The sequence below is a fragment of the Rhipicephalus sanguineus genome, unplaced genomic scaffold (genome assembly GCF_013339695.2).
Source record: "Rhipicephalus sanguineus isolate Rsan-2018 unplaced genomic scaffold, BIME_Rsan_1.4 Seq552, whole genome shotgun sequence".
Taxonomy (NCBI): domain Eukaryota; kingdom Metazoa; phylum Arthropoda; class Arachnida; order Ixodida; family Ixodidae; genus Rhipicephalus; species Rhipicephalus sanguineus.
In genome coordinates, this window is record NW_023615499.1 from 64,413 (window position 1) to 92,183 (window position 27,771).

At 46.5% G+C, this 27,771-nt stretch overlaps 1 protein-coding gene across 1 annotated transcript in view; it reads right to left on the reverse strand.

Moving 5' to 3' along the window:
* Positions 1–1,646: 1,646 nt before the first annotated feature.
* LOC119377717 (guanylate cyclase soluble subunit beta-2-like) overlaps positions 1,647–27,771 on the reverse strand; it is a 48,778-nt gene continuing 22,653 nt past the window's right edge. Inside the window, exons 6-9 of the mRNA XM_037647065.2 lie at positions 22,828–23,214; positions 3,378–3,566; positions 2,680–2,826; positions 1,647–1,805 (exon numbers count right to left, since the gene is read on the reverse strand). Coding sequence (XP_037502993.2) covers positions 1,647–1,805; positions 2,680–2,826; positions 3,378–3,566; positions 22,828–23,214 — 882 coding nt within the window. The remainder of the gene's footprint in view (positions 1,806–2,679; positions 2,827–3,377; positions 3,567–22,827; positions 23,215–27,771) is intronic.

Consider the following 27,771-nt stretch of genomic DNA (forward strand, 5'->3'; position numbering starts at 1 on the left):
GTAATGAAATTCAACGAAATGCAACGGCTTTCAACAGCGAAAGCCATCGCGTTCGGTTGAATTTCATTACTTCGTAATTATTATTAGAGGCCGCTTTTTCGAAATCTTAATGTTGGGATGGGTTTCTGGCACGAAGAACTTCGATTCCCCTATTTGACAAAGTCACCTAACTCCACTAATTAAAAAGTTAATTAATTTAACTTTCCTAATTACTCTCTCAAGTCATGTCTCTAACCATCTTAAGATGCCTAGCGCTACAGAAAAGTCATTCACTCGTTTTGGACGTCTCAGAAGAATATGGCGGTTGCGTTCTTTCATGTTTCTGTTTAGGTTTCGCCATTGAATTTGGTTGAATTTCATTACTTCGTAATTATTACTACATGCCACTTTTTCGAAATCTCAAAGTTGGGTTGGGTTTCTGGCATGAAGTACTTCAATTCTCTTATTTGACACAACCATCTAACTCCACTAATTAAAAAGTTAATTATTTAACTTTTTTAATTACAGTCCCAAATAATTCCTTTAACTAACCATCTTAAAATCCCTGCCACTACGGAAAAACCAATTCTGAAGGCAGCAATCAAATATCTCATTTTCCTGATTTTTTTAGAAGGTTGGACACATTTCTTGAAACACCCTGTATATTACCAGTAAGCAGCAATCAACGCATTTTATTCGCCGACAATCGGTTGAAACTGCTCACAACGAAGCGCCGCTGTGTGTGTTTGTATACGCGCCTCCGACCGCCTCTCCACACTAACGCGGCGACGCTGCTGCCACCTATAGGTCGATCTCGCGGCCAATCGCTGGCGCTGGATGACACCGCCGCTCTGACGCTTCCGAGTCCGGGGGCCACCGGATGACTTCGCAAGGTCGATGATCATTTTCGCTCGGCGAACTAGCAGCGTCGAGCTCCTGGTCATCGCCGCCGCTTCCCTCCAATACCTCGTCCAAATACTTCGCGATTGCACCTGCTAGACGACCAAGGTCGAGTTACACTACCGAACTGTAATGACTGTACGGACACCACGATTATCGTATTTGTTATACCACAACACTTCGCATTGCGGCAAATGACGATGATAGACCTTATGGGGCCTCTAAGCAACTTCTGAAAATACAGAGAACGAGCGCGTTATTCTATCCTCGGATTCCCGTCTTTTCGGAACAATTCGTGACGTCAAAATCTGTTCCCGTGACGACACGAGGAACTTAGCTCTCGATTGGTCCATATAGAAGGGACATAAATTGTGAATTGTCTTCTACACTGCTTTGCCATGCAGCCGCCCACCTGTTCTGCGTTGTCTCGCATGGCTATCGTGCACGATCAACTGATTTCACTTCGTTTCGCGCGTTTTCGACTGCGCAAGCGCAGATAGCAGCGTGCAGCAGAAAAGCGCCAAACCCTGATAGGGCCTACGCTTTGTGCTCCCACTGTCCACGTGTTTGATGAAGAAATAAGTGGCGAGGAGGAGATAGCACCTGTAGGAACGGTAGAGAAGTCGAGAAAGAAACCACTCCCTCGTCTTTGAACTCGGAGTGGTTTAGGGGTCCTTTAAATGATTCAATGTGAGCCTATAAGGTCAGTTTCACGGTATCCAAGCACTCAAACTGGAGCCTAAACGAGGCAAGGAATGCGTCCGTTCTTACCTCCGCGCCACCTGTGTGACATTGACCCTAGAAGGCTTGGACAGGCTTTCGGTCTTGTTGGCCAGAGTAACGGTGTTGCCGAACAGGCAGTAGCGAGGCATCGTCTTTCCGACCACGCCAGCCGTTGCGTAACCCGTGTGCACGCCGATTCGCATCTATAAGGAAAGAAACGATAAAAGAAGATTGCGGTGTACACATGATAGAGTGGTAGCCACTGATGGCGCGCACTGCTCTCGAGCAATGCGCAAGAGTCACTTCACCTCACTAATTCAGGGGAACGAAAAAGCTGGACTGGCTGGTACGGTTGCATAATTAAAATTAAGGGCAGTGCTCGTTGTGTGTTTGCTCTCTCCGTGCGTCGGTCTTGTCTTGTTGTGCTTTAATTATTCGACTCGCTCAAGTTGACCGCTTTCGCTGGTATTGTTCCCCGGCTTCTAGCCGCTTCCCGTGCTAATTTCCTTTATTGGTTATACATATTCTTGTTGTACGTTGCGGAGGCGTCGTGCCGGGGTTACGCTTATCCCATATGTGACCACTCCCTGGCCTCAACAGTACCGCGACCCATATGGTGCATCGTGCCCGTTTTGTGACGTCCCAGTGCGCAGTGTGACTGACAAACACTTGCTGCAGACTTGTGCAGGCCTTCATTTAACCGATTTAGCCACCTCCGTGCAATAGGACTCAGTCTTGGCCAACCACCCAACCGTGATCGCTGGATCACGGACCGTTCCACCGCTAAACTCTTATACTTCACACATGAAGCAGACTTGTACGCCTAAGGGCAGGATTTAGAAACTAAAGAAAAAGAAAATATTCGTTTGGTAGGGCTTCGCGGATGAGGGTTTGAATGGCCTACTCACGCGCTACTTTCAACAATCTTAAGTACTTCGGTCTGTTTTGCAATTGGTTGTAGTTCCACCAGAGAATAGTGCACAATATATCCGCACAAGATGTTTCTTCACTTCTGTAAAGAAAACTCGAACTTCCTTAAAGATCTGCTATGAGAGGTATCCAGTCAGGGTGCGTTACTTGAATTGGCTCTCCACTGACGGGGTTGAGCACGCTCTTCGTGGCAGTAATCATGTCGAGCCCCATCGCGACAAGCCGGTCAGCGTGGTCCTCCACGAAGTCCGGCACCCCGGCCACAACCACGTACGCGTCCCCAATGGTCTCCACCTACGTGAACGATAATAATTGTTGACCAAGATGTTACCCTACTAGACGACAAGCAGAACTTATCACGAACCAGAACCAATCCTCAGTGCATTCATTTGCATAGAGCAGACTAAAAAAATCTTCAAACAAGCTGCAAATAGATTTTTTTACATATGGGGTGTTCAAAATTAAGTTTACGGCTTTCTTAAAATTCAGCACTAAGAGGTACGTGAAAACCACCTTCGCAGATAAGTTTTTATTCAGGGGGGACACAAACCGAGACGATAATTATTGCTGTCAGCCGGCCAATTAACTAAGATTGAATAATGAACTTTTTAATGATTGCCGCCAGCGCGAATGTTTCTATTGAATAGCTGCAGGCACTAACGTTTCTACTCAGTTCCATTTGCAAGTATTGTTCTAGCATGTCTGTGCCCTCAAATATCCCGCCGCAAACTTTAATTGCGCGAACAGGTGGTTTATGCAAGGCTTATGGGAGATGCAAACGAGCGTGTTAGACAGACTCGGGTGATTATAACTTCCTGTACTCCTTGATTAACAGGCATACTCACTTTGTAGACTCCGTGCACATTGGAGAGGTTGTCGAACTGCAAGTACAGCTTGTTGAGCAGCCGCACGATATCCATGGGCGCGCAGCTACCGCACATGTTTGTGAAACCCACGATGTCTGAGAAGAGACACGAGACCGTCTCGAACTTCTCGGCCTCCACGGGCAGGTTCTGGCAGAGGAGCTTGGCTACCTGAAAGCCGGAAAAGGCAGAACACGTGTTTTTCGCAAAATAAGATCGCAATGGTGAACATCTGGCTTCAAGGCCTGTCGAGAAGTCAGGGCGCGCTAGGTGTAGGACACATCGACATGCCACGGTGTTTATCACTACCTTGCGCTTGCCGAGTACGAGGACACTATATTCGGGGACAACTTTCTGTGGCAATGCAGTCAAGGCTACAGAGCTGAACCATGCCGTTGCGATAGTTTCGCTGCGCAGCTGGAAGTAGCCCCCTCTCCGTCCCGCCCCCCCCCCCCCTCTAAAGAAAAGAAAAAAAAAGTCACAGTTTCGCCGCAACGGCGAAGCAATGATTGCGATAGCAATAAATTGAAATGTAACGCGAAGAACGGAAAGCAGCTCGAAATTGCCAGCGTCGCTCGAGCCCAAAGACGCACGAAAAGAACGCAAACAGGACGAGCGCGAACTAATGCGTCACAGCTCGACACTTAAAGTGCACTGCTCCAACATAAAGCCGGACGCACGAAACGACGAACAGGTACACAGGACGAGCGCGAACTAATTGTCACAGTTGTTACTATTTCTGTTTGAACAGCGCGCTCCTTCCAAACGCCCGCTGCAGCGAGAGAAGCGACCTTCGTACGCTCTGTGACTTCAGCGCGGACCTCGCGGGGAAAGCACAAGACATACAACCCCCCTCAACCACCCCTTCTTTCCTCGAGATAAGCGCACGTAGGCGACCATGCCCTGTAGGGCGAAGAGCAACGCCGTTCGCAGGAGCGGGCCGACGATCTTTAAAAACGCGTCACACGCGCGCGCATCGCGCCATCTATGTGGCAACTAAGCATGCTGAAGTACATGGTTCGTATATGTATTAAAATCACAACTGCAATGTGTACGCCCTGTTGTGGGGCACTGCCCGTGAGGTGCCATATCGCCATGTTTACCACGGTGCTGCTACCGCTCCGACTTTTTACTTATATTTATTTTGCTTTCTTTGTATGGGGCTGTGAACTAGTCAAGCTGTTTAACACAGCCTTTTTTCACAGTCCTTTCTTTCTGTACGACAGAATGGAAAATAAACTTTGACTTTGACTTTATATAAAGCTCGCTGTTAGCAGGTTGAAAGGCGGTGCTGTCGTGGCCTAACGTCTAACGCGGCGGGCTGCAAAGCGAGAGGTCGCCCGTTCGATTCCGCGCGTTCGAAGGTATTTCTGAATTATTCAGATGCGAAGTATCTTAAGGCCGAGCTCAATCCGGTGGTGGTTTGTGCGGCGTTACCACCCTTACTGCGCATGCGCATACCCTCTCCACACACCTCCTCCCACTTTCCCTCTCCACTTTCCCTCTCACCTCACCCTCCCCACTCTCCCTCTACCTCCGCCTCTCCACTTTCCCTCTCCCATAGCTCTCTCCCCTCCCCCTTTCCACTCTTCCTCTGAAACACGGGCTAGACATGCCGAAATTCTCTCCTGCGCAACGCCACGATAAGCTCGAGCTCATGCGCGTCCCCTCCCCTTCTCTCTCCTCTCCTACGCTGCCCCCTCTCGCCCGCCTGTCGACCGCGTTCCCCGCTCGCCCTGTGAGAATTAACGGCCAGGCTAGATGGAAGATACGACGCGCGTAGCGTCCCTCTTCGCGTTCCACGACGCGAGGTCGGTAGCATGCCCAACGAACGCCAACGGAACGCGATCGTGCAAGTGCCCGGCTTCGCATCGCCTCATGGTCCCCTTTAGCGGAGATGGTGTAATTTTTAAATGCGAAGCATTTCTTAGCGAACTTCTGCGACTTTGAGCGTATCTATCTATCTATCTATCTCTCTATCTATCTATCTATCTATCTATCTATCTATCTATCTATCTATCTAGCCGCCTACGACTTTGGGCTCTCCTGGTCGCTTGGTTAATCGAATGTACACCAAAATTGGTATGGCGTAACATGACTGTATGACGAACATAAGTGACAAGTCATAACATGAAATCATGACACGCATGTCATGTACAGCATGATTTACATGCCAAGCTCATGGTGCGCTGGCGGCCGTTTCGCTAGCTTGATATACACCAAACTTGGTATCTTGCGACATGACTGTATGACGAACATAAATGACACGAGTTAACATGAAAATCATGACACGGATGTCATGTACAGCATGACTTATGTGCCACGCTCATGGTGCGCTGGTGGCCGTTTCGCTAGCTTGATCTACCCCGAAATTGGTATTGCGTGACGTGACTGTGTGACGAACATAAATAACACACGAGTTAACATGAAAATCATGACACGCATGTCATGTACAGCATGACTTACGTGCCACGCTCATGGTGCACTGGCGGCCGTTTCGCTAGCTTTATATACACCAAAATTGGTATCTTCCGACGTGACTGTGTAACGAACACAAATAACGCGAGTTAACATGAAAATCATGACACGCATGTCATGTACAGCATGACTTACGTGCCACGCTCATGGTGCGCTAGCGGCCGTTTCGCTAGCTCGATCTACCCCGAAATTGGTATTGCGCGACGTGACTGTGTGACGAACATAAAAACACGAGTTAACATGAAACTCATGACACGCATGTCATGTACAGCATGACTTACGTGCCACGCTCATGGGGCCCTGGTGGCCGTTTCGCTAGCTTGATCTACCCCAAGTTAGTATTGAGCGACGTTACTGTGTGACCCACATATTTCCAATTAAAACTTGCTTCAATATTTGTATGTAAAACTTATTGTTTGCGAGACCGTGAGATGGAACTGAAACCTGGACAAGTTCAACCACCAGGGTATGCATTGCTCTGCATTTGTGTTCCAGATTTGGCATCACAATATAATGAATTATTTTCTTTACAATACTTAAAACAAGCATGCTTGTCTTTCCCTCAAAAGTACGCATTATCTATTTGTGAAAATAACAGTACCACCTTGAGTGAGAACACTCAACGTATCTTCTGCTGCGATGCCAGGTGCTCTGTTCAAGTGTCCAAGGCCTCCAACGCATCTCTCGTTTTGTTGTGAAGTCAAGTCAGGGGAGCGTGACGGTGCGTCTACTTTCATTCGCCGTCGTTTTGCAGCCGATTTGAACGAGTTTTGAGAAGTAGCGCTTATCACAAACGAGAACTCTATGCAATTTCCTGCACTCGCATGGGACGCTACATTTATGCGCAGCGGTGATATGCACGACGTTTTGCTAAAACTGTCAAATACAACTTGTAAAGCTACAACGTGGCAGCAAAGCAAGAAAACTAGCGGTCTTCACCTTCTTCGAACAACAAAGGCACTGCTTGAGCGCTTTGCAACGCACCCCGCTACCCCGCCTCGCGAAGAACGAAACTGAAACTGTGGAAAAGATCCGTAGACAGTTCGCTAGCTAACGCAATCCAATCCGCAGCCTGTACTTCCCATCATTCCCATGGTGGTTAAACGATCGCAGCGCCAGTTTCCTCTTTAGGCCATTGTATGAAACTATGCAATCATGTGATGACGTCATCGTTTGAAGTCACGTTATTCGATGTCATCATGACGTCACGAGCTTTGGTCGTATGGTGGCGTCATTAGGTGATTTTTCACATCCCTCGTGTTGACGGAGCCGACGCGGGACGCCGACGCCGCGGATACCGGCGGTCATTTTTTGTGTTTGCTGAGGCATTAAGATTTTCGCCAGAGCAGGTGCAGGGCCCCTAGAAGGCGAGCGTTAATTTAAACAATATTTCGTTCTGCTAGTCTGTGATAGCGGACATCCTGTTGGTTTACTTTAGAAAATCATTTTTCTGCTCAATTTCTTCACGACCTATACTTCCTAATCACGAAATTTCATCGAGCACATGAGGGCCCCCGGCTATAGTAGAAGAGCTTCCTGCACGAGCACAGACGTCGTGCACTATATGTGCATGACTAAAAAGCGTAAGGCACGTTCGCTTAGCACAGAGGCGCGCATTAATTTACATGCGCGAATTAGGCGTGAACCTGGTAGCATGTACAAAAGGGGCAACACAGCGGTAAATGACACCATAGGCTGAGAGTCACAGAAACGCACACCATATAACGTGCCAGAAACACATGCCGGAGATGCGCCGCAGCGGATGCACGGCGGTACTAACCTGCGATATCGAAATAAACCTTCCCCTCACAGCATCACAGCAATAAACATCCCAAGCTCGTGCTCAGAACGCGCGATAAATTGCGTAAACGCAACACATGACGCTATCGCTGGAAAATTTCAATCTGCCCTCGCGTTCGAAACACGAACCATAAACTCCTTTTTTAAGCGTGACAAAATGATTTTTAAAGTTTGTGCGCCTGAAAGGGCCCTTTGCACAACGAATGAAGGGTTGTGTTAATGGTACGCTGTTTACAATACCAGCAATATGCAAGCGAAATACTCAAGTACGTCACTCGCATAACACGGAGCAGTCGGTCGGAGTCCATTTGCTGTGTCTGATGTTTCTAATCCAAAGGCGTCGTCGCTTCTCCTCCTTGGGAAGCCTAAAAAAACGGAAACCTTGTGCGCTGCTGTTTGAGCAGCCAACTGCGCAACAACAGCTCATCGCACGCAGCAAATTGACGCATGAATACGCGCGCGAGACCATACGCGGCTTCGTACAAGAGCTTCGCAAGCTACGCGCGCTCTTCAGCAATCACGTGAATGCGGCGCGCCGGCGCCTCGCCGTAGCGGTTCTGCCAGGCTCCGCGCCGCGCTGCCGCCCGCCGCCGCCGGCGAGGAGAGAGGATTTACGTCACGAGAAGAGGGCGGCGCTGGGGCGGGGCGCGGAAAGCGGTGAGATGAAAGAATTGCCAAACTCTCCCGAAGGGTATGTATGGCTCTGGCGAGACCAACGCAACCAGGACTCTCCGTCGTTTCCGCAACTTGTTCGGTTAGCCAGCTTAGCGGTGTAAACGAGCGGACTGTTGCACGGCTCAAGATGGAGGTTCTGAGTGGTAGCCTGGTTAGAAGCAGGTGAAGCGTAAGGAAAGAGTCGTCAATATACCTACGTGCTCAGTGATCGTGGTTAAACGCACTCAACCACGGAGCACATGCGAAACACAGAACTGTAGCAAATCCGTATCTTTCCCGCTGAAACTAATACCGAAACCAGTTTATCGGGAACTAGTTTGGCGAAGTAACAGAACAGTTAGCTCCGCCCCCCATAGACTTCGCTCCATTGCCACAGAAAGTCTTCCCCGAGTATACAGCTGGTCACAATCTATAGTTGGATACAACTTAAGTCCGGAGAGGCCTCGCCCAGACCGCTGTAGCGCGGCAGCCGTTCGTCTCCGCGACTAAAGAAACAGTCCCGCTCATGCACTACGCAATGTTCTCAGAAGGCGGGGTCACCGGTAGCCTGACTCATGACGTCAGTCCGGAGGGCGCTTGCAGGCTTGCGTGCATCCGCCTTTGAGGAGGAAATGCCGCGGACTGGTGCTTGCCCGTGGTGTGGAGGACAGCCAACTCTTTCTTACATTACGTGAGAATGCGAATTAAGGCCCCCAAAATTAACTCGCCTCAGATTCCGGCGCAAAAATTCAGGACAGAGCAGTGGGAGACCTTGCTCACCAGCGAGGAAAAGGAGGCCCAAGTGGCTCTTTTGGACCAGGCGCGGCGGGCTGCCGAGGCCAGTGGAGCCCTGGACTAGGGGCCCCACCCACCTGCTTCTCAAATGCCATTTTTGTTGTTTTAATAAACGTTTTTCAATTCACTTGAATTCATTTTTAAAGTTGTCGAATAAATACAAGCCCTACCCGCAGAACCGCGGTGCGCTTGCCAGTAACTCATGTTTGAGAATGATGTTGCTGGCTTCAATTCGAGCCGTAAGTACTTTTCTCTGCTAATATTAACACCCTGCACAATTAGAGCTAAATGTTCGTCATTCCCACCTAAAGCATTTTTCCTTTGCTTAAGCAGCATTCTCAGAATATCTGGCGAAATTCCCCAAGACGCTGAAGGTGTCCACCTAAAACCAGCGGCATGTATGTACATGGGTCTGTATGGTATAATCAACTCCACAGAAATTACATTAGAAATTCTCTTCCTGTGGTTAAACTCTTGATGGGCGACAGCTCACTGCTCTCCCGTAGCAGAAGGAGATCATGAATCATGAGGAATGCAGAGCACTCTAGATCGCTAACTACTTTTTTAGATGCGAAGCATCTTATGGCGGAGTTTATCCAGTGGTGGTGGAGGTGGTGTGCGGCGAGACCACCCTTACTGCGCATGCGCAAACCCTCTCCACCACCTCCTCTCCAGTCACCCTCTCCACTACCTGTCTCCCTCTCCACTCCTCCCCTCTCGCGCGCTTCATTCTCTCCTGCGTAACGCCGCGATGAGCGACAGCGCATGCGCGTACCCTCCCCCTCTCTCCTCCTCTACGCTCCCCCCCTCTCGCGCGCCTGTCGACTGCGTTTCCCGCTCACCCAGTGAGAATTAACGGCCAGGCTAGAGGGAACGCGACGCGCGTAGCGTTCCTCTTCGCGTTCCACGACGCAAGGTCGGTAGCATGCCCGAGGTCTGTGTAGTGCCCAATGAACGCCAACGGAACGCGATCGTGCAAGTGCTCCGGCTTCGCATCGCCTCATAATCCCCTTTAGCGGGAGATGGTGTAATTTTTTTAAGCACAGTGCTCAACGATGTTCAGAAGCTAATTTTCAAGGATCTTCGAGGGTCTGCTGCACACACCTCTTCCAACGTACAGTACAGAGTACTCTAAATCGATAACGTATTTTTCTAAACCCAATGAGAAAATGCCATTGCATGGAGCACCAATGCAAATTTTCTATGGACAGGACAGCTTGGATTTATTCTTTGCTTGTAATCGAAATATAATTTGATTTTCAGCCATGGTTGCCGCATTTCATCAGTGGTTAAGCGCAAGAAATCACGCGTACTTAGATTTAGGGGCACTTCATAGAAGTTAAGACGGCCAAGCTTAATCCTACGCCTCCAGTGTGTTACGCGCGCAGCACAATCGTACGCTTGTTTCGACACGTAACACCCGATAGTTTAATTACACATATCAGGCGTACATAAGCAAAAACAAAAATCACACGAGTCGAATTGCAGCGCTTGAATGGACGCCCACGGCAGTCTACTTCTAATACGAGAACTTGACAGGTTGCCTCACACTACGTAAAAGAAATTACACCCTCTCCCGCTAAAGGGGACCATGAGGCGATGCGAAGCCGGAGCACTTGCATGATCGCGTTCCGTTGGCATTCGTTGGGCATGCTACCGACTTCGCGTCGTGGAACGCGAAGAGGGACACTACGCGCGTCGTATCTTCCATCTAGCCTGGCCGTTAATTCTCACAGGGCGAGCGGGGAACGCGGTCGACAGGCGGGCGAGAGGGGGGCAGCGTAGGAGAGGAGAGAGAAGGGGAGGGGACGCGCATGCGCTCGAGCTCATCACGGCGTTGTGCAGGAGAGAATTTCGGCATGTCTAGCCCGCGTTTCAGAGGAAGACTTGAAAGGGGGAGGGGAGAGGGGAAGGGGAGAGGGAAAGTGGAAAGGGGAGAGGGTGAGTGGAGAGGAGGTGTGTGGAGAGGGTATGCGCATGCGCAGTAAGGGTGGTCACGCCGCCACCACCACCACCGGATTGAGCTCCGCCTTAAGATACTTCGCATCTAAAAGATACGCTTCCAACTCTGAGGCATAGTACGAGGGCTATTAAAAAGTAAAGGCCGTTGGCTATATTTCAAAATTCCCACGTCAGAATGAAGATTTCTTTGTGCAGAGCCATCCGTTAATTCTTCGCGAAGGTACTGAAGTTACTGTTCTGACTCAGTAGTCGTCTGCTTGTTGGGTAATGCAAACGATAATGTCTGCGAAAATCGTTGCTCGCGCCTGTTGTGAAGTGTGAACTGTAATTCGATTTTTGCTTGCAAAAGGATGATCAGCTTTCAAATTTAGCGGGGTTGTGCCTAGTTTATGGACATGAAGTGATTAGTGAAGGAAAGATCATAAAATGGGGTCGAGACTTCGCAAATCGCCGCGTAAATTTGCACGACGAAGAGCGGAGTGGAAGGGCCAGAATCCAGGCCAATGGGACTGTTCAACAAGTGGATCGGGGATTGCGATTAGATAAACGACTGACAGTTAGTCGTCTGTCGGATGAATTTTCTCTTGTCAGCTGCACTACAATTTGCACAATTGTAACTGAAAAGCTCAGATATCTCAGAGTGTGTGTGCAAGGTGGGTACTAAAAATGCTTAACGACCACCTCAAACAGCCAAGAATTCCCAGGCGGCGAACTTCTATGCAGAGTGACAAAAAAAAAAAAAAAAACTGGTGCAGCGGTACGAAAACTGCTTAGAATTTAACGGTGATTATGCAAAGAAGTGAAGTAGCTTTGTGCTAAACTAAACCAGCAAATAAAAGCTTTACGAACGAATATTTCTGTTTTGGGGACCAAACGGCCCTTACTGTCTGAATAACCCCCGTATATATGAATGATAAACCTCCATTTCCACTGGAGTACGACTATAGTCAAGCAGTTAAAACCCACTTCATGGCAGGGTATTTATACGGGAGTGAACTCATTGATTGATTGAGTGATTGATTGACCTTTCTAATGACACAGGCAAACTTAGTCATATAAGTCAGCGTAGTCATGCCTTTTCAAGCATTTTTCAAGCAGGGCCATAAGTAACAGTTTCGAAACCTGACTATTTGCTCGTCTTTTGCATATAACAGACACTTTTACAACTATACGTGTGATATGTAACCTAGTGCAATGGAAGATGACTGCGCCACAGTTTAAACAACTCTTAACACTGCGCGATGCTGCGAGCATCATGAAATGAATTCGCCTCACTAAATTTTCTATCGGAATGCAAGAGTTCGGAAAGACCTGCATTTTGATTACACGTTTAATAATACATGTAACAAAACCCGCGAAAAGCATTTCAATCAAGAGAGGGCATGTTGGATTCCCACCAACATGTTCCGGAAAATTAATCACGCTGTGCATAAAGTCGTTGCGCGATAACAGTGGATGCTGAGAGAACCGCTCATAAAGCTTAACTGGGCGCATGGTGCTAATTAACAACTAGCAATGCATCGTCACGGACGGTGAAACATTAGCTGTGGTTCGGGTCTCGCTTTTCATTTTGTTCTCGCTTTATATAATATTTTGCTCAGCGTTGTTGCGTTAATTACGAAAAGCACGGCTTCATAGAATACAGTGCATCCCAGACACAGAAATGCGCGAATATTAATTTTTTTCTTTGGCGCTGAAATTTCGGGAACTTGGTCTTCTCGGTCTACTGTGCCGACGGTGCAGAACACGAGTGTTACAATTTGCATGTCACAGGAGTGTTATCCTGTTTCGGTAGCGCTGTGATCCAATAGTACAACAGCAAACGTATCACTTAACCTTTATGAAAACCAACAGACAATGAAGACAAATAAAGGTATAGGGGATGCTATTCTAGCCTTCATAGTCTTTGTAGTCTTGATACGTCTACTATACATTCCTTAGGTTCATTTCTGTTGTTTCCATTAGGGTTCTGTCTAACAAAAAAAAGGAGAGCTCTTAAATTTCCTTTTTTTAATTCAAACGATTGGGCTAATTGCACATGCCAAAACGTTTAATTATGAACGCATGCGTAATTGTTTCAAGCAACTCGTCGCACATAACTATTGCATTTTAAGACAAAAGCAACAGAATTTTGACTCAGTAAAATACGTCAGACTATACGGCAATATCATCAGTCCGATTTCATTAGGAATTGTCATGTGAAATTGCACGCGTTCTATGTTTACGATCTGCTCCTCTGCACAAACATATGTGGCATCTTTGTGTCATGTGAGTAATGATATATAACTAATTAAACACTATTACTTAAGGGTTTTTAGGAAGTAGATGAAAAGAAACAATTAATGTCAGAATTATTTTAACCATTTAACAAAAAAGCATTATTCATGTGGAGTAATGTCGTAATTTTTATGCATTCTAGTGACGTATACTTATTTTCCTTTCCACTCTGATTAAGACACGTACGCTGCAAATGCTGCTTAATTTGGCACATAATTACTGTTCTGTAGCTTCTTTGTTTTTTTTGTAAAGTACACATTCATGCAGCTGTTAGGGTCACCCACGTTCAACTATTCTTGAGTCATAAATACCAACCCTCCGGCAAAATTGCCCGTAACATAATTAATTATTCAATAAATAATTAACTATTTAATTATTAATTAATTAATAAGTTAATTTACAAATACCCTACAGACCTCACAGAGGCATTGTGTGAAGGGGTCAGAATACATTTATCGTAACCTGCAATTAAGAAGAAACAAAATTTCTTCAAACACCCCATCTCTGCAGCTCTCATAGCTGTTATCATAGGAGTATGTAGAGCTCCCATTACAGATGGGAAGCAAGGTTTAGCAGCACAGCAGCCCCCCCCCCCCCCCCCCTCCCCTCCTCGCTCTTCCCGACCTGCTCACATTGAGGATCTTACGATCAGAACTCAGTGCAAAGACGCCGTATTAGGGGAGAGGCCAATCCCTTCTCCCCCTTCCTTTGTGCGTATGCCTATGTTAATAATAATAAGCGACCCGTGCTACTGTTGTTGACTGTTGTGCAAGCGTCTTCTGCAAAAGAGTGTTTTATTAGGCGTGAGTAAGTACGACTATGTTTAAGAAATGGAACGCTGGTATATCATGTCACTTTGATGAACATATAGCTGTTGCTTGTCGCATTAGCGTACATTTAACAGCTCGCGCGAAGACGTGCACTCCACGTATTGAAACAGTCTACATAAGCGAAACGAATGAGCGCGTCTTTCGCGGCATCGAACACCCAGCGGTAATATCGTAAGAGGGTCTCCACGTCTCCGTAAGATCAAGTCGGCTGTCTCGCAGAGATAAGGCAATTGAGTCACGACGTCGAAGTTTGACGCCATTCATCCCACAAAAGCCACGACAACCAGGCCTGAAAACATCCGCAAGATTATCGAAGATTCTTGTTCAGAACCTTCTCACGCATTTTGCATTAAGGCACGTCGTCAGCGTCCTCTTACTAACGCATCCAGTTGCGTACTACATCCGTTGCCACATTTCTGCTGCAACGTCCATGCGTCGTCTCTTTAAAACTCGTCCTTATCCATCCAAAACATTCTCTTACTTTCGCCTGTTCGCAATGAAGAGAACCTGGCAAACCAAGGCGCTCTTGAGTAATCTATTCAAGAAGAGCTAACTACGCTGGAGATTTGATAAATGTGCACTTGATATGCGCTGAACATTGCACCATAAATGCCTTATGTGATCAGCGCAGCTTCATAGGTTTGAGTTATGTTGGCTGGAAAGTTCGAGAATAAACGCTAACAAAGCGTTGCTTAAGTTGCGATTACACTAAAGAGAAAACGTTTGTCGTGCAGGTTCACTTATTGTTGTCGCTATGGCTATAGAGTCTGACGCTTACGCTGACACATCGCGTCGCCAAACTTCTCGGTCAAGCTTTCTGGCTGTCCAGCGATGCCATACATTTCGAAATCGAACGGAAGCGAAGGCGTTTCCACATAATTTTGTCTTCTTACCATTCTGCATGCCAGCTGCGATTGATCCTAAATGAGAAATACGTGCTAGACGGATCGAAATGTTCCTTCGGGAAAAGCAGTTTGTAGCCGATGCACTGAGGACCACTCTTTATCGGGCAAGCACGTCCGTGACCCGCAGATCTTCTCGAAAGCTTCGTCTCCTGGGGCAAATTGCCGGAACAAAAACATTGCGAATAAGTACGCGACCCTTAACGGCAGTACACACGCGTGCTTCGGCTCGTAATCGGGGATTGCTGCAGACATGCAAAAGCCACGCGTTCCTTGAGCCGTCCTTTAGATCCGTGTTGCACTTGTGGCAGAGAAGATTGCATCATGTAAGATTTAGGCCGGATTCTCTTAGGTAAGCTCTGGTGCCAGGTCCTGTGTTCGTTATATAGAATTGTAGTGTCTTCTAGCTGCGGCGTTCCCCATATGTCAGTGTAGTTTTTTTTCTTTCCTCTTTTTTTTTCTGCAGCCCATTTAGGACCAGGAATTCTGTTCTGCCTAGACGTGTGCGTAACCTCCGGGTTATCGAAAGCACTGTTTGAAGTTTCCTCACAGTGAATGTTTCCTGCTCGCTTGCGCGTAAGGTTAGTGCAAGCGTAAGCAAGGCTGATGCAGAAAATGCGACATAGACTAAGACGAGCGAACCTGCAAACCTTTATTTTACCTCCTTGATACCGTATATGCGTTTACACTTCTTAGTACATACATACATACACATACATACATACATACTACATACATACATACATACATACATACATACATACATACATACATACATACATACATACATACATACATACAACATACATACATACATACATTAAAGATAGTTATCAAGAACGACTCCCGGTTCTATCTAGCAGAGACTTATTTTAACATGCTGTTAAAATTAGTGTCGCACTACAAATGACGTGGTTTTCCAGAGTGTTTAATATTTTACAATGGGGCCTCATGTGTTTTTAATGGGGGGTGTTCAATGTCCCGGGAAGCCCCACGCTTTGTAGTGCGATACTGCAATTTTAACAAAATGTTCCAGTAGGTCACTGCTGTATAGAACCCGGAGTCGTTTTTGATACTAGCTTTTTTGAAGAGATAATTTTTTTAGCCTATTTCCCATTCAGTTATGGCAGGTCGCCGTTGCTGCCGCCGAGAGATGGCGCCGCATACAGGTCTCCCCAAATCCGGGAAATGTGTTTGTTTGTTGTTTTTGTTTAAAAAACTTAAAAGATAGAATGTAACGGCTTCCACTATGGGATCGTGTTCTTCGGGACATTTGCACATAAAAGAGCCAAATAAATAAGCCTAAAGGAAAATGTCTAAAAGCCTAGGAGAGCACTGGAACGAAAGAAATGGGCAGTCTGAAGAAGCTGCGCAAGTTTGACTCGGAGCTCTTTCAATCATTCATTATGTCTTGGGACGACTTGGTGCCGTCACTGCACTATTCAAACGGGCAGCGAATAATTGGAGCCTCGTGTTGACATCGGCAGGGAATTTTTCCAATTAGGTTCCGTAAGGACGGAACACGTCGACGCGTCGGAGGCGATATTTCTTGCGCGGTCGCTTCTCGCCGTCGCGCGGTCCGAGCTCATGGCGGAATGACTTCGCTGCTCACTTTTTGCTTATGCATAAGCATTCGACACCAACTCACGAATACGGCCACCCCTCACTATCGTTCATACCGTTCCGTATTGGACTATATCATCTCCTGCGTGCAGTAATTGGAGGTACTTTCTTTTTCTGCAGCAAGGCTGTCTAGTCTACCCTGTGCCGTCGTCGTCGTAGTATAGTAATAGTAGTAGTATAAAGTAGTAGGGGTAGTAGTAGTGATAGTAGTAGTAGTAGAAGCAATAGAAGCAGTAGTAACTACTACTACTACAACTACTACTACCAGTAGTAGTAGTAGTATAGCAGTAGCAGTAGTGTAGTAGCAGCAACAGTAGTGGGGTAGTGGTGGTAGTAGTAGTAGTAGTATCGTCGTATTAGTCGTAGTAGTAGTACTAATAGCAGACATCACGTAGGACTGGTTACGACAGGGAGGACTGAATAAAGAAATGAATAATGAAATGAATAAAACGAATATTGATGAAGATGATGACGAGTATGTTGATCGTGGAACTTTTGCCGAAACTTAGGAGCAAAATGTAAGGCCTGACTAAAGCTGTCCGACGAATTTCACGGCGTCGAACCAGGTATTTGGTGCACTGATGTTTGTTGTGAGAGCTACCAGCTTCGGTACTTTACCGATGACGGCGTTCTGTTAGTGATCGTAGGGTTGCGGGTTCGATTGGTGGACGTGGCGATCACATTTTATTGAGAAAGTGAATTGTAAGTACTCTCGTGTGCTTGAAATTTCGTGTGCTTAAAATAATTCAGTGTGCAGTTAAAAAACATAATATAACAGGGAGCTAATTGAACACACCCTGAATTCTCGAACGGTTTCCTTTGGTTTGTTTTGAGCTCACCCCTGTGCTGTTGTACACAGTTAGACATTAGCCGATCTTCATGGCCTGTGCCTGCTGTTACGAATTTGTTAGCTTACAGGCGAGGAAGAGGTATGTGTAGGGAGAGGCAGGTAAGAAACTGTAGCCAAGTGTTGCCCCCATAGGTCGGCAAACTCACTCATAAGTCGACTCACTCAGACTCAGATCCAGCCATGAGTCTGAGTCTGAGTGAGTCCGTGTGAGTAATATTTTGGTGAGTTTGAGTCCGAGTGAGTTTGGTTGAGACAAATTTTAGTGAGTCTGAGTACGAGTGAGTCCGGTTGAGGAAAAGTTTGGTGAGTCTGAGTCCGAGTGAGCCCTAAGGGCAAAATATATTCCATGAGTGAGTCTGAGTGAGCTTCAAATTTTTTGCCGACCCATGGTGATAGCTACTCAACTTCAGCATTACCGTATTTACTCGAATCTAGGCCGGCCCCAATTCTAAGCCGACCCCCGAAATTCGCAAGGCCAGAAAAAAAGAACTTAGTTATTGTACTCGAATCTATACTCGAATCTAAGCCGAGCCCCCAATTTCGCTCATCGTTTTTTCTAAAAAAAGCATCGGCTTAGATTTGAATAAATACGGTATTATCAGCATTATGGCGGCTCACATTGATACTCACTTCTACTCACAGATACTTCAACACACTAGCGTTGATACACCCGCTCGGTATTTATTGATCAGAAGCGTGCCTTGACCACCACCCCCCACGCAAAATTTTTCAAAAGGAGTTCCTGATAAAATTATCTCGTGTGAGTCACATCTTTCAATAAAAATGTTCTTACTAGCTTGCACTTATTGATAACACGTATGTGAAGGTATGAGTACTTCAAAATGAGTATCGTAGAGTACCAATCATGCGAGATATTCGCGTTTAAGTGCGTTGACATCCTGATCAAAAATCTAATTGTACGCTAACGGACTCGTGAGTCGACTCACTCAGACTCACTCAGAATCAGATCGAGTCGTGAGTCTGAGTCTGAGCGAGTCTGAGTGAGTAATACTTAACTGAGCTTGAGTCCGAGTGAGTCCGGTCGAGAACAGTTTTAATGAGTCTGAGTCCGATTGAGTCCGGCTGAAGAAAATTTTGGTGAGTCTCAGTCTCGTCGTGAGCCCTAAGGGCAAAATATATTCCATGAGTGAGTCTGAGTGAGCTCCACATTTATTGCCGACCTACCGCATCCAATGACATAAGAGCCGCGAGAAGACAAAGTAAAAAGTGCATTCGTCTTTGGCATTCGAGTTGTGGTGTCTGTTAGCGGTGGGAATCAGTCACGGGAGCTCAGCTTTCAGAATAAAATGTAGCGCTTAGTGACCAGAGCATCGTTTCACTTGCTGGCTGCGTGATCGTGCGACTATTCAGGTCCCTTGGTAGGACAACGAAGATAAAATAATGTGGTTCTCTAGCAATCACCCCGCAAAAATTTCCGAACAATCAGAGCCACTGGAGCAATAACGTTACCGAGGGAATCAAGAGGTGAGACGACACCACCTCCAGCAACAGCTACATGGGACGTCAAAGATTTTGATTAGGTCTGTTTCTATCCGGTTAGTTCGTTATCGGTACAAATAGACTAGACTGTATGTTAAAGAAGCCTAAAGAATGATTTAATGGGCCGCTGTGTTTTAATGAGTCTCCAATGAACCCGACCCACCCGCTCCCTTCTTTTTAGGAGCGGAGCCGTTCAGCTTTCGTTGCGCCGGGTAGTGCGAACAGTGACTATCATCATCATGAATCGTCACGCGCTCTCTTCGTGCTCTTCTTCCTGTCAGTCCTCTTCTTCATATTCTGCTTCGCTCCCAAAACACGTGCGTCGGTTTCTCCGGCGAGGGATGGAATAACTCTGATGAATGAAAGAACATGTACAGAAAGACAGGGAAAGGAAGAAAGAAAGAAGAAAGAAAGAAAGAAAGAAAGAAGAAAGAAAGAAGAAAGAAGAAAGAAGAAAAGAGAAAAAAAGAAATTCTTTGCGAAACAAAGTTCTTGGCGAGGTTGGGTTCGAACCCGGTTATCCCCGATCCGAAGGCGAGCGTCCTACTCGGCTATCCGGGCACGCTGGCAGAGCACAGCATAGCCTTAGCATAGCCTAGTACAGCAAAGTGACGGGAAATGGATGTGAGGATGAGGGTGAGGAAAAGGAGGATTGGAGGTAGTAAATCATAGCTCAGAAAGAAATAGAAAGAGAGAAACAGAGAGGAAGAAAGGAAAGGAAGACAGAAAGAGAGAGTAAGAGACAGAAAGAAATAAAGATAGAGAGAGAAAGAGATATAAAGAAAGAAGAAGCAAGAAAAAGAGAAAGAAAGAAGGGCAAGAAGGAGGAAGAAATACATAGAGAGAGAGAGAGAGAGAAAGAAATAGAAATAAACAGAGACAAGGTAGAGAGAAAAAACAGAGATGCGAGAAAAAGAAACAGAGGAAGAAAGAGAGAAACCTAAAGGGAAACAAAGAAGGCCGCCGAGCTCCGCACTTCCTTCAGGCTTGGCACCCTTAGTGCGAATTAAAGGGTCCCCCTCACCAGGCCACATAGCAAATTTTAGTTAGACGCTGGAAGTTGTTGTGTGCCAAATGAAGAGCAGAATGCCGCAAGAATTTTTCAAATCGGTTCAATACGAGCTGCGAAAAACAATAATTTGTAGCCGCGCGAAACCATGATGCGAGGAGGCGAGTTTCAAACCCTTGCCACTCGCCCCGTGCAGCGTTCGCAAGCCAAATCCCTTCCCTGCCCTCTTCACTTGACACATACGCATGAACACGTCATGCGCATCCATGGTCACGTGCGCATGACGTGCCCGAGCCAGCCCGAGCAGAGCTCTGAGCCCGAGCACGCGAGCGGCGTTGCACGGCCACTACCTTTTTTTTTTTTATGTAGCGGCCGTGGGCGTTTTGTTGGCGCGTTTTCTGTGGTGTACTGCCTGTTTCTGCGGGACGGGCATGAAAGTTGAGACATTACGGGCACGAGAGTGGCGGTATGATGCGCCAGTGCCGCATTAACGTTTACTTGGACGCGGTAGAATAAATGAGCATAATGAGTGCTCGAACGCGCTAGAACATTACTTTCGTTTCCAGGGCTGGCGTCTGCTCAATGCGCTAACCGCGGGTCACGAACGCATGGGAAAGGGAGGCACATTAGCCCCGCATCTCGCTGCAATTCACGAAAAAAAATGAAAAAGACGCACACATTCCCTTTGTGTGTGTCATTATTTCTCAAGTTTTATTAATCTATTCAAGCAACAAGTTACACAAACTACACATGTCGTGTCAAATAATTATCGCAGTGTCACGTGCTACTGTTGGCGACGTCAGAGCACAGTCGTCTATGTAGAGGAGCGACGTCACAGCACTACCATTTACGTAGGGCCATTTTCTCATGTACGTCATCCCCTCATTCTCTAAAGCGCGCGCCCGCGAGATGAAGGGCAAGCAGCGTTCAACTTGAAATTTGACCCATTTCCGCGACGCGTAGCGTTGCAAATTTTGGCAGACGTGATCGTGAACGCCTAGTGTACGCATTGCGCTCGTTAGCTCAAATTGTCAAACCTGGTGAGGGGCCCTTTAAGCAAAATTACATCGAGGTATCTGATGTAACGCTGACCTACTGATGGCGTCGCTTCTGTGGCAATTCTAAACAACGACATCTCTCACTATTATTTACTTCTATAATAAATATTACCGCGAAAACCAGTGCCCACAACTATTTAAAGAATGCATTGTCAGTCTAAACTAATATAAGAATTTTGTTTAACGTCCATTCAAATAAACATGTCATAAAGAATTTTCATGACGCGACTCATACGAATAAACATATTTATAAGCGATGCCGCCAGCCCTCACTGGCTCATACAGTTCTACTTCTACTAGTTCATCAATATTTGGCAACGCAAAATTAAGTCCTCGGATAAGACAGATATTAGCTGACACTTTCAAACATTTAGGATTCGCGATAACAAATACTATATACAGTATTAGCTGTCCCAAATCCCACCCCCTCAATCGTCTGTTTACAGAAAACATGCAGAACATATTCAAACATACAGCGCGTGCGAAAAAGCATCAGCGGCGTTCTTCGGCGCACAATCCGGTAAGTAAGAGCGCGTGAACAGAAAACAAAAGAAAAAACATAAAAGAAGTAAGCAGCACGTCTAAGGAACGTAGGTATATATGAACAAAAAGAAGGTCTTCTCGACCTCAGACGGAGCAGCACCGTCAATTTTGCGGCGCCTGCCAAATAGCGGCAGCAGCCAAGGTTGGGATTGCAAGAAGCCGGATCTGCATTTTCCCGCTTGATTCAGCCGCTGATCTTGGGCCGAAAGAACATTCGAAGTAAGACCCCCCCCCACCAACGGCCCCCTTACGCATAAGAAATTTCGTGCCGAATCCGCAGGCGTCATTAAAAATTGAGACGCTTTTCTTTATCCCACTTTTTACTTATATTATTTTTGCGCGCGCACGTCGTCTTCTCGGACTATTGGGTGGCAAAACTAGAGAAAAACCAGGCCGTAAAAGTGGATTAGAAAGACACGCTCTTGCGACTATGTATGCCCGATTCTTTTCAAACGCCACGCTGGCAACTTTTCTTTTTCTGGCTCCGAAACAGAAGCGATGTGTGAGGCGCCTAGTGAGCGTATCACGTTCAGAAATCAGGTTACCTTGGAGCTTCGTTCAGGATTATATTTTTCCGTGTGGCTCGTGTGGGTGTCGGCCTCTTTTCCGCTCACTTTCTATGCGGCAAAGAAGCCAGACAGCTCAGCTCGCGAGCTTCCCCGGAGATGGTTACGGAAACTCGTTGGGGCACAGAATTGAAACCCGGAAATGCCGAGATTGAATGCGCAAATAATTCAGCGAGACGCATTACGTTTATTCTTGCTTCCCTCTTTTGTTCTTTGTCATTTCTTTTCTCATGAAAAGATGGAGTAGAGATTTAAAACAGCCGGAGAAAGTAGTGGGATGTCAGAAAAACTGGCTTCATGACAATCAAAAAATTGAGTTCAGAATTTCTCAGAGTGCATTAGTACTTGAATTTCGAAAAGTATTTTTTTGCATATCCGATGTCCAAAAGTTTCAGCATTTGTTTGACAGGCCAAAATTGCCAATTGCCGATATATTTTTTTTTCTTATGACGCGAGCATAAAGGTAAAATGTGGACTTCACAGAGCTGGCATTGTTTACGCAGGCCTGAGTAGCAAGCGGATGCGGAGTACCAACACAAGCTCTCACGAAAAATTCTTGGAATGTGTCATGAGAAGTACGCTCACTTTAGATGGCAGTATAGAATGAAGTAGCTCCTCGGTTCGTTTCTTGTCCTCATCCAGTTTGGACTGTAACATGCGCAGTCTGTTGGTGGCCTCGTCAAGCTTCTCGATCAGCTCCCGCTCTCCGCGATGGTGATGAGAGCGCAGGAACAGCTCCCTGGCAGGGTCGTGAATGGCAAGATCGCTGAAGAACAACCCTATTCGCTGCATGTCGTCGATGTCCTTCACGCGCGGTGAACACAAGAACAGGATGCTGTGCGTCTCTTCCACCGACACCATCTGACCCTTGAGTCGTAGAACCGGAGGGCTCGAGCCGTCTCCGCCGTCGTGCTCCGAGTTATCAGACCCTCGAGGCTTGAGCACGCCTTCTTTAGTCTGCACAACGAAAACCTGAAATGGGACAGGTAAAATAATATCATCTTGTGTTTTGCGTGCCAAAAACGATACGAAAGGAAGGAAGGAAGAAACAAGCGGAAATAAAGGGAGGTTAGCCAGTTCTTAGACCTTGTGCTGGGGGAAGGGGTAAGGGAGTTAAAGATTTTTGTCTTTTTTTTTTATAACAGAAACGATATGATTATGAGGCACGCCGTATGAAGGGCTCCGGAAATTTCGACCATCTGGTGTTCTTTAACGTGCACTGACATCGCACATTGCACGGGCCTCCAACATTTTGCCTCCATCAAAATGCGAACTCAGAGGCAGGGGTCGAACCCCGACCTTGGGAGGGCAGATAAAAAGCGTGCGACGGAGAAAGAGGGACTGAAATTAGTCTCTTTCGACGCTAAATAGCGTTTAAATGGTTGAAAAAATCTGCAACGAGGCGCGTCATCAATGCAACCGTTTCCTGACAGATCCATTTTCCCTCGCATTTTGGGATTGTAGAATGTGAGTAAAGCGTTTTGGGTGACAAACTTTTAAACAATAACGTGCGATAAAGTTGCAGAACTCATGCGCTGGTGAAGTCGGCTTAAGTGAAAGAGTCATTGGTGCTCGCGAGGCATACTGTTGTTGTGTAACGACCATTTGCGTGTAAGATGGTAAGATGGTCGGGGATGGTCGGCAAGATGGCCGGAGCCATCGGAAATTGTACGCTTGTTACGCAGTTCTACAGTGAAAGGCCCCCTTCCTGTAGCCAATATTAACGAAAGTGACAATGGTGTCCCCAAAGACAAGCAAACGCGACACATAACAGTAGAAAGGAGGCTGTAACTTCCCTTAATATAAGACGATGAAAGTTATCAAATGGCGCGGCTCTCTTGCAAGAACAGAGTACTTATTTTCTTTTTACGCAAGTTTACTCCATACGTATAGAGCTACGTTATTTGCTTTTAGGAATGCAGTCCTTCACGCATAACATCGTCCATAAGTGTACCATAAGAAATTCAAAGCGGCAAAAACGGGGGCAAAGGTTCGCTGGCGCCATCCGACGCTCGAGGCTATTTTATTCCCGATAGACGGGTTCTGCTTTTATTTCCTCGCTCGACTACGTCGTATTGTCAGAGACGCTGGGGTCGAAAATCGATTGCTTAGAGGAATCTCGACGAAACATCGGAAATGAAAAACAAAACAAAATGCCAAGCACCCGAATCGACGACGATTCGTTCGAACGCACGGGAAGGGAGCGCTTCCGTGCAGCCGTATCTGCCTTTGCGAGGGGTAACTGCGCGATGATGAAGGCTTCGGCCAACGTCGTTGACTATACGTGACCACCGAGTGTTTGGAAGGCGTAACGGCGAGCGAGACTGAGAGATCGGGCAAGCACAGAACGTGAAGAAAGAGCAGCAAGTAGGCATAGAAGTGGAAGCACTAACCTGAAAAAAGAAAACAACGCCAAAAAGCCAGAATGACTGAGAGATTGAGGAGGAGACAGAGAGACTTGGTTTGAGAGAGGAGGTGGGCACTGCGATCTCAGAACACAGTTACGCGCTTGTTTCATTCCTTACTGCTCTTTGGGCTTTCGAAATGCCACTCGCTATGAGGAGGAGAGGCGAGCAAAGAGTTCAAAAAAAAAAAAACGCGAGAAAAACGCTGGACAACGCTATCTAGCGTACGAGGAACAAGTGCGGTGACACGGAAACGAGGGCGAAGAGATAGGCCATTGGCGTCGGCCGATGGTTTCGTCGTGGACGACGACCACTGTTTGGGGGGAAATAACAGAGGGAGACCCGACAAGGCCCCGACTATGAACACGACCGACACCGCATATAAGCACAAGGCGGAGGAAGAGTAGTAGTGTAGCAGTAGCGGTAGTGATAGGGGAGGACGAGAAAATGGTCCGAGAAACGAGACACGAGGCCTGCAGCAAGGCGGATGCGGGAAGGCATAATGCACAAACACGCCGTGACGGAAGTGTTGCGACGGTGAGGAAAGGGCGAAAGAGAGATGTCGAAAGAAGGATATTTTTGCACCAGCGCTGATTTTAATACCGAGAAACTCTTCGCCGCAACGTTGTTGCGCCCATATTTCAGGGATAAAGAAAAAAGAAGTCTTCGAGTTACTCTTCAGTCTGGACTATATATGTGTCTGAGGTGTTGGACTGAAAAATACCCGAGATAGTTATTTGACCGAACTTGTGTGCCACTTATTCTGCATTTTCGCGCAAATCACGCTGTCATCTGAAATTGTGCAAATCTCTACGGTCACATGAAAACTTGTACAACACATCAGGTGTAGTTTGACATGCATAGTTCAGTACAGTTATGTGTCAGTAGTGTATGCCACTTTTGTAAGAATAAAAGCTGACATTGCAATGTTGAATGCGTGTCGAACTTATTACGCTGTAGCATTTTGTAACTTTTATTATGTCCCAAGACGCACTTGGTTTCGTTCCAGAATACAGCTTAACGTTTCTCTCATATTTAATAGTATCTCTAATACCGTGGAGGGGGTTTGTCAGGGTAGATGTATAATGACATACCGACATAAGTCCTCTCTATCAATTTAAACAGCAGTGAATTTCACAAACGATTATCCTAACGCACGTGTGTGACAGATAACGTTCCCCGGAGCTCATAGTTCGTAGCTAAGAAAGCATTACGTCTTCCTATCGCAATATGTTCGCGACAGTGAACTGACACACATACGGTAGCAGATTTCTGAGCAGTAAAACACACTCACAGACCGAGTAACTTGACCGGTCCATACTGTCAGGATACCCCTGTGATAATCGCCTCGACCAACCAAATTAACCATCTTTAGCGACCTTAAAGTAGGCTTACTGGTCCTGCATGGTAACGTCTACGAATGTAAACATGAACTTAAGAAGATCCATATTAAAGGCTTGCACTTTGCCGTTGCCGCGGTACAAGCGCCATTGGGAAGGTGTTCCAATTTTCTTAAATATTTGATACCAGTAACGTTTAGTAACGTTTATTGCTTCATTTAACAGCAATAACCTCGACAGCAAACGTTCCTATTTTCTCTCTCTCTTTATTTTTGTGCGTGTTTGGGGGAGGGAGGCTCCACAATCCTCTTCACGCATATTGTGGGCAGCGTTAGTCAGTCTTCGCTCCCTTTCCTTTCATACCTTTGTCTCCTCTCCCAAGCCCCACGCTTCCCAACACAGACGACTGTCTATACTGATTCGCATGAAGCAAGCTTACAGAAACGCTTTACTCAGGCCGCACAGGCTTGTACTTTCTAGAACACTGTTCTAAAAGTGAATCACTTATAAGAGTTGAATTTGCTCTCCCATGTTTATAAAGAAATTAAGCTAAATCCTTCTAAATATACTGGACAGCAATGCAGTAGCACTGTGCCTTACAACTTCAGGCGTGACCATTACAGAATTCCGCTTGTGCGAACCACCAATGGAACCCTAATGCTACCATACTTAATTCCACATCTTCTCAACAGACTTACACAGGTCCTAGAAATTATACAGAAATCACTGTCCTTATACTCTTTAAAAAATGCCAGAACTTACCTCCTTTCCCGTCCTCAAGATTAACAAGTTGTATATGCAGTATTCATAAGTTCCTTAGGTTTCGTTACTTGTAGTTTCGTGACTTTTCTTCATTGTTGTGAAACTATGCATTTTATTCACCTTGTATGAAACTTCGTGTGTATATATTATTAGCAATGTATAATGTTATTTCTGTCGTCGATGCTCTGAGTGTGCATTCGGGTGCGAGGGCCCGTCAGGCAGAGCACATCTGCCTTTTGCCCTTATATCCAAGACATTTTTTTTTGTCTGATATAAAGAGCTAAATTAAATTCTTTCTATATTTTTCATCTGTTTACTTCCCGTCCCTAAGGTTTGCGTGAGTTAGAAAAAGCATTCACGAATGTTCTGCACATTTCTCCGAGTCAAAGCCAAAGCGTAACATACAAACGTCGTCGACAGAGGCACCTGAAAGTAGTCTGTTTCTGCGCGATAGGACGTTCAATCAGGAATTTAAAAAAAAGGAAAAAGAAAAGAGCGCAAATACGTGGAATGAACCGATTTTGCTCACGAGTAGGGGGGCTTTTTGTCGTCCGTATTCTCTGAACACACCATATATATTTGTTTTGTTTGTTCGTTTTTTGTTTGGAATCATTCTGCTAGTCGACGCGTGCCTATTTACGGGTTTTTTGTCGAAGCGCGCTTCAGAGGCACGCGAGTTTTTCGATTCCCCAGAGTCGTCTCCATGGGCACGACCGACATTCACCCGTTTCGATCGACGCCTCTGACGCGTAGCGCGAGCCCATTTCGAGGTTTATACATACGCAACATCCGCGCCTACAGCTTTTAATAGCCCGCCGAAGCTTGCCGTCGCGTGGCGACCGAATACCTTTCGGGCAACCCGACCTTTGTTGTTGCAGGACATTCGCAGTATGTTGTCGCCGAAGCAGTCTTTACCTGCTCCATTATTCCGCGTGTCAAAACATTCGCCGCGATTCAATTCACGCTTAGCTTGCCTTCTCACGTGATTTCCAAACACATTCGCCAAAGAAAAGCAAAATTGA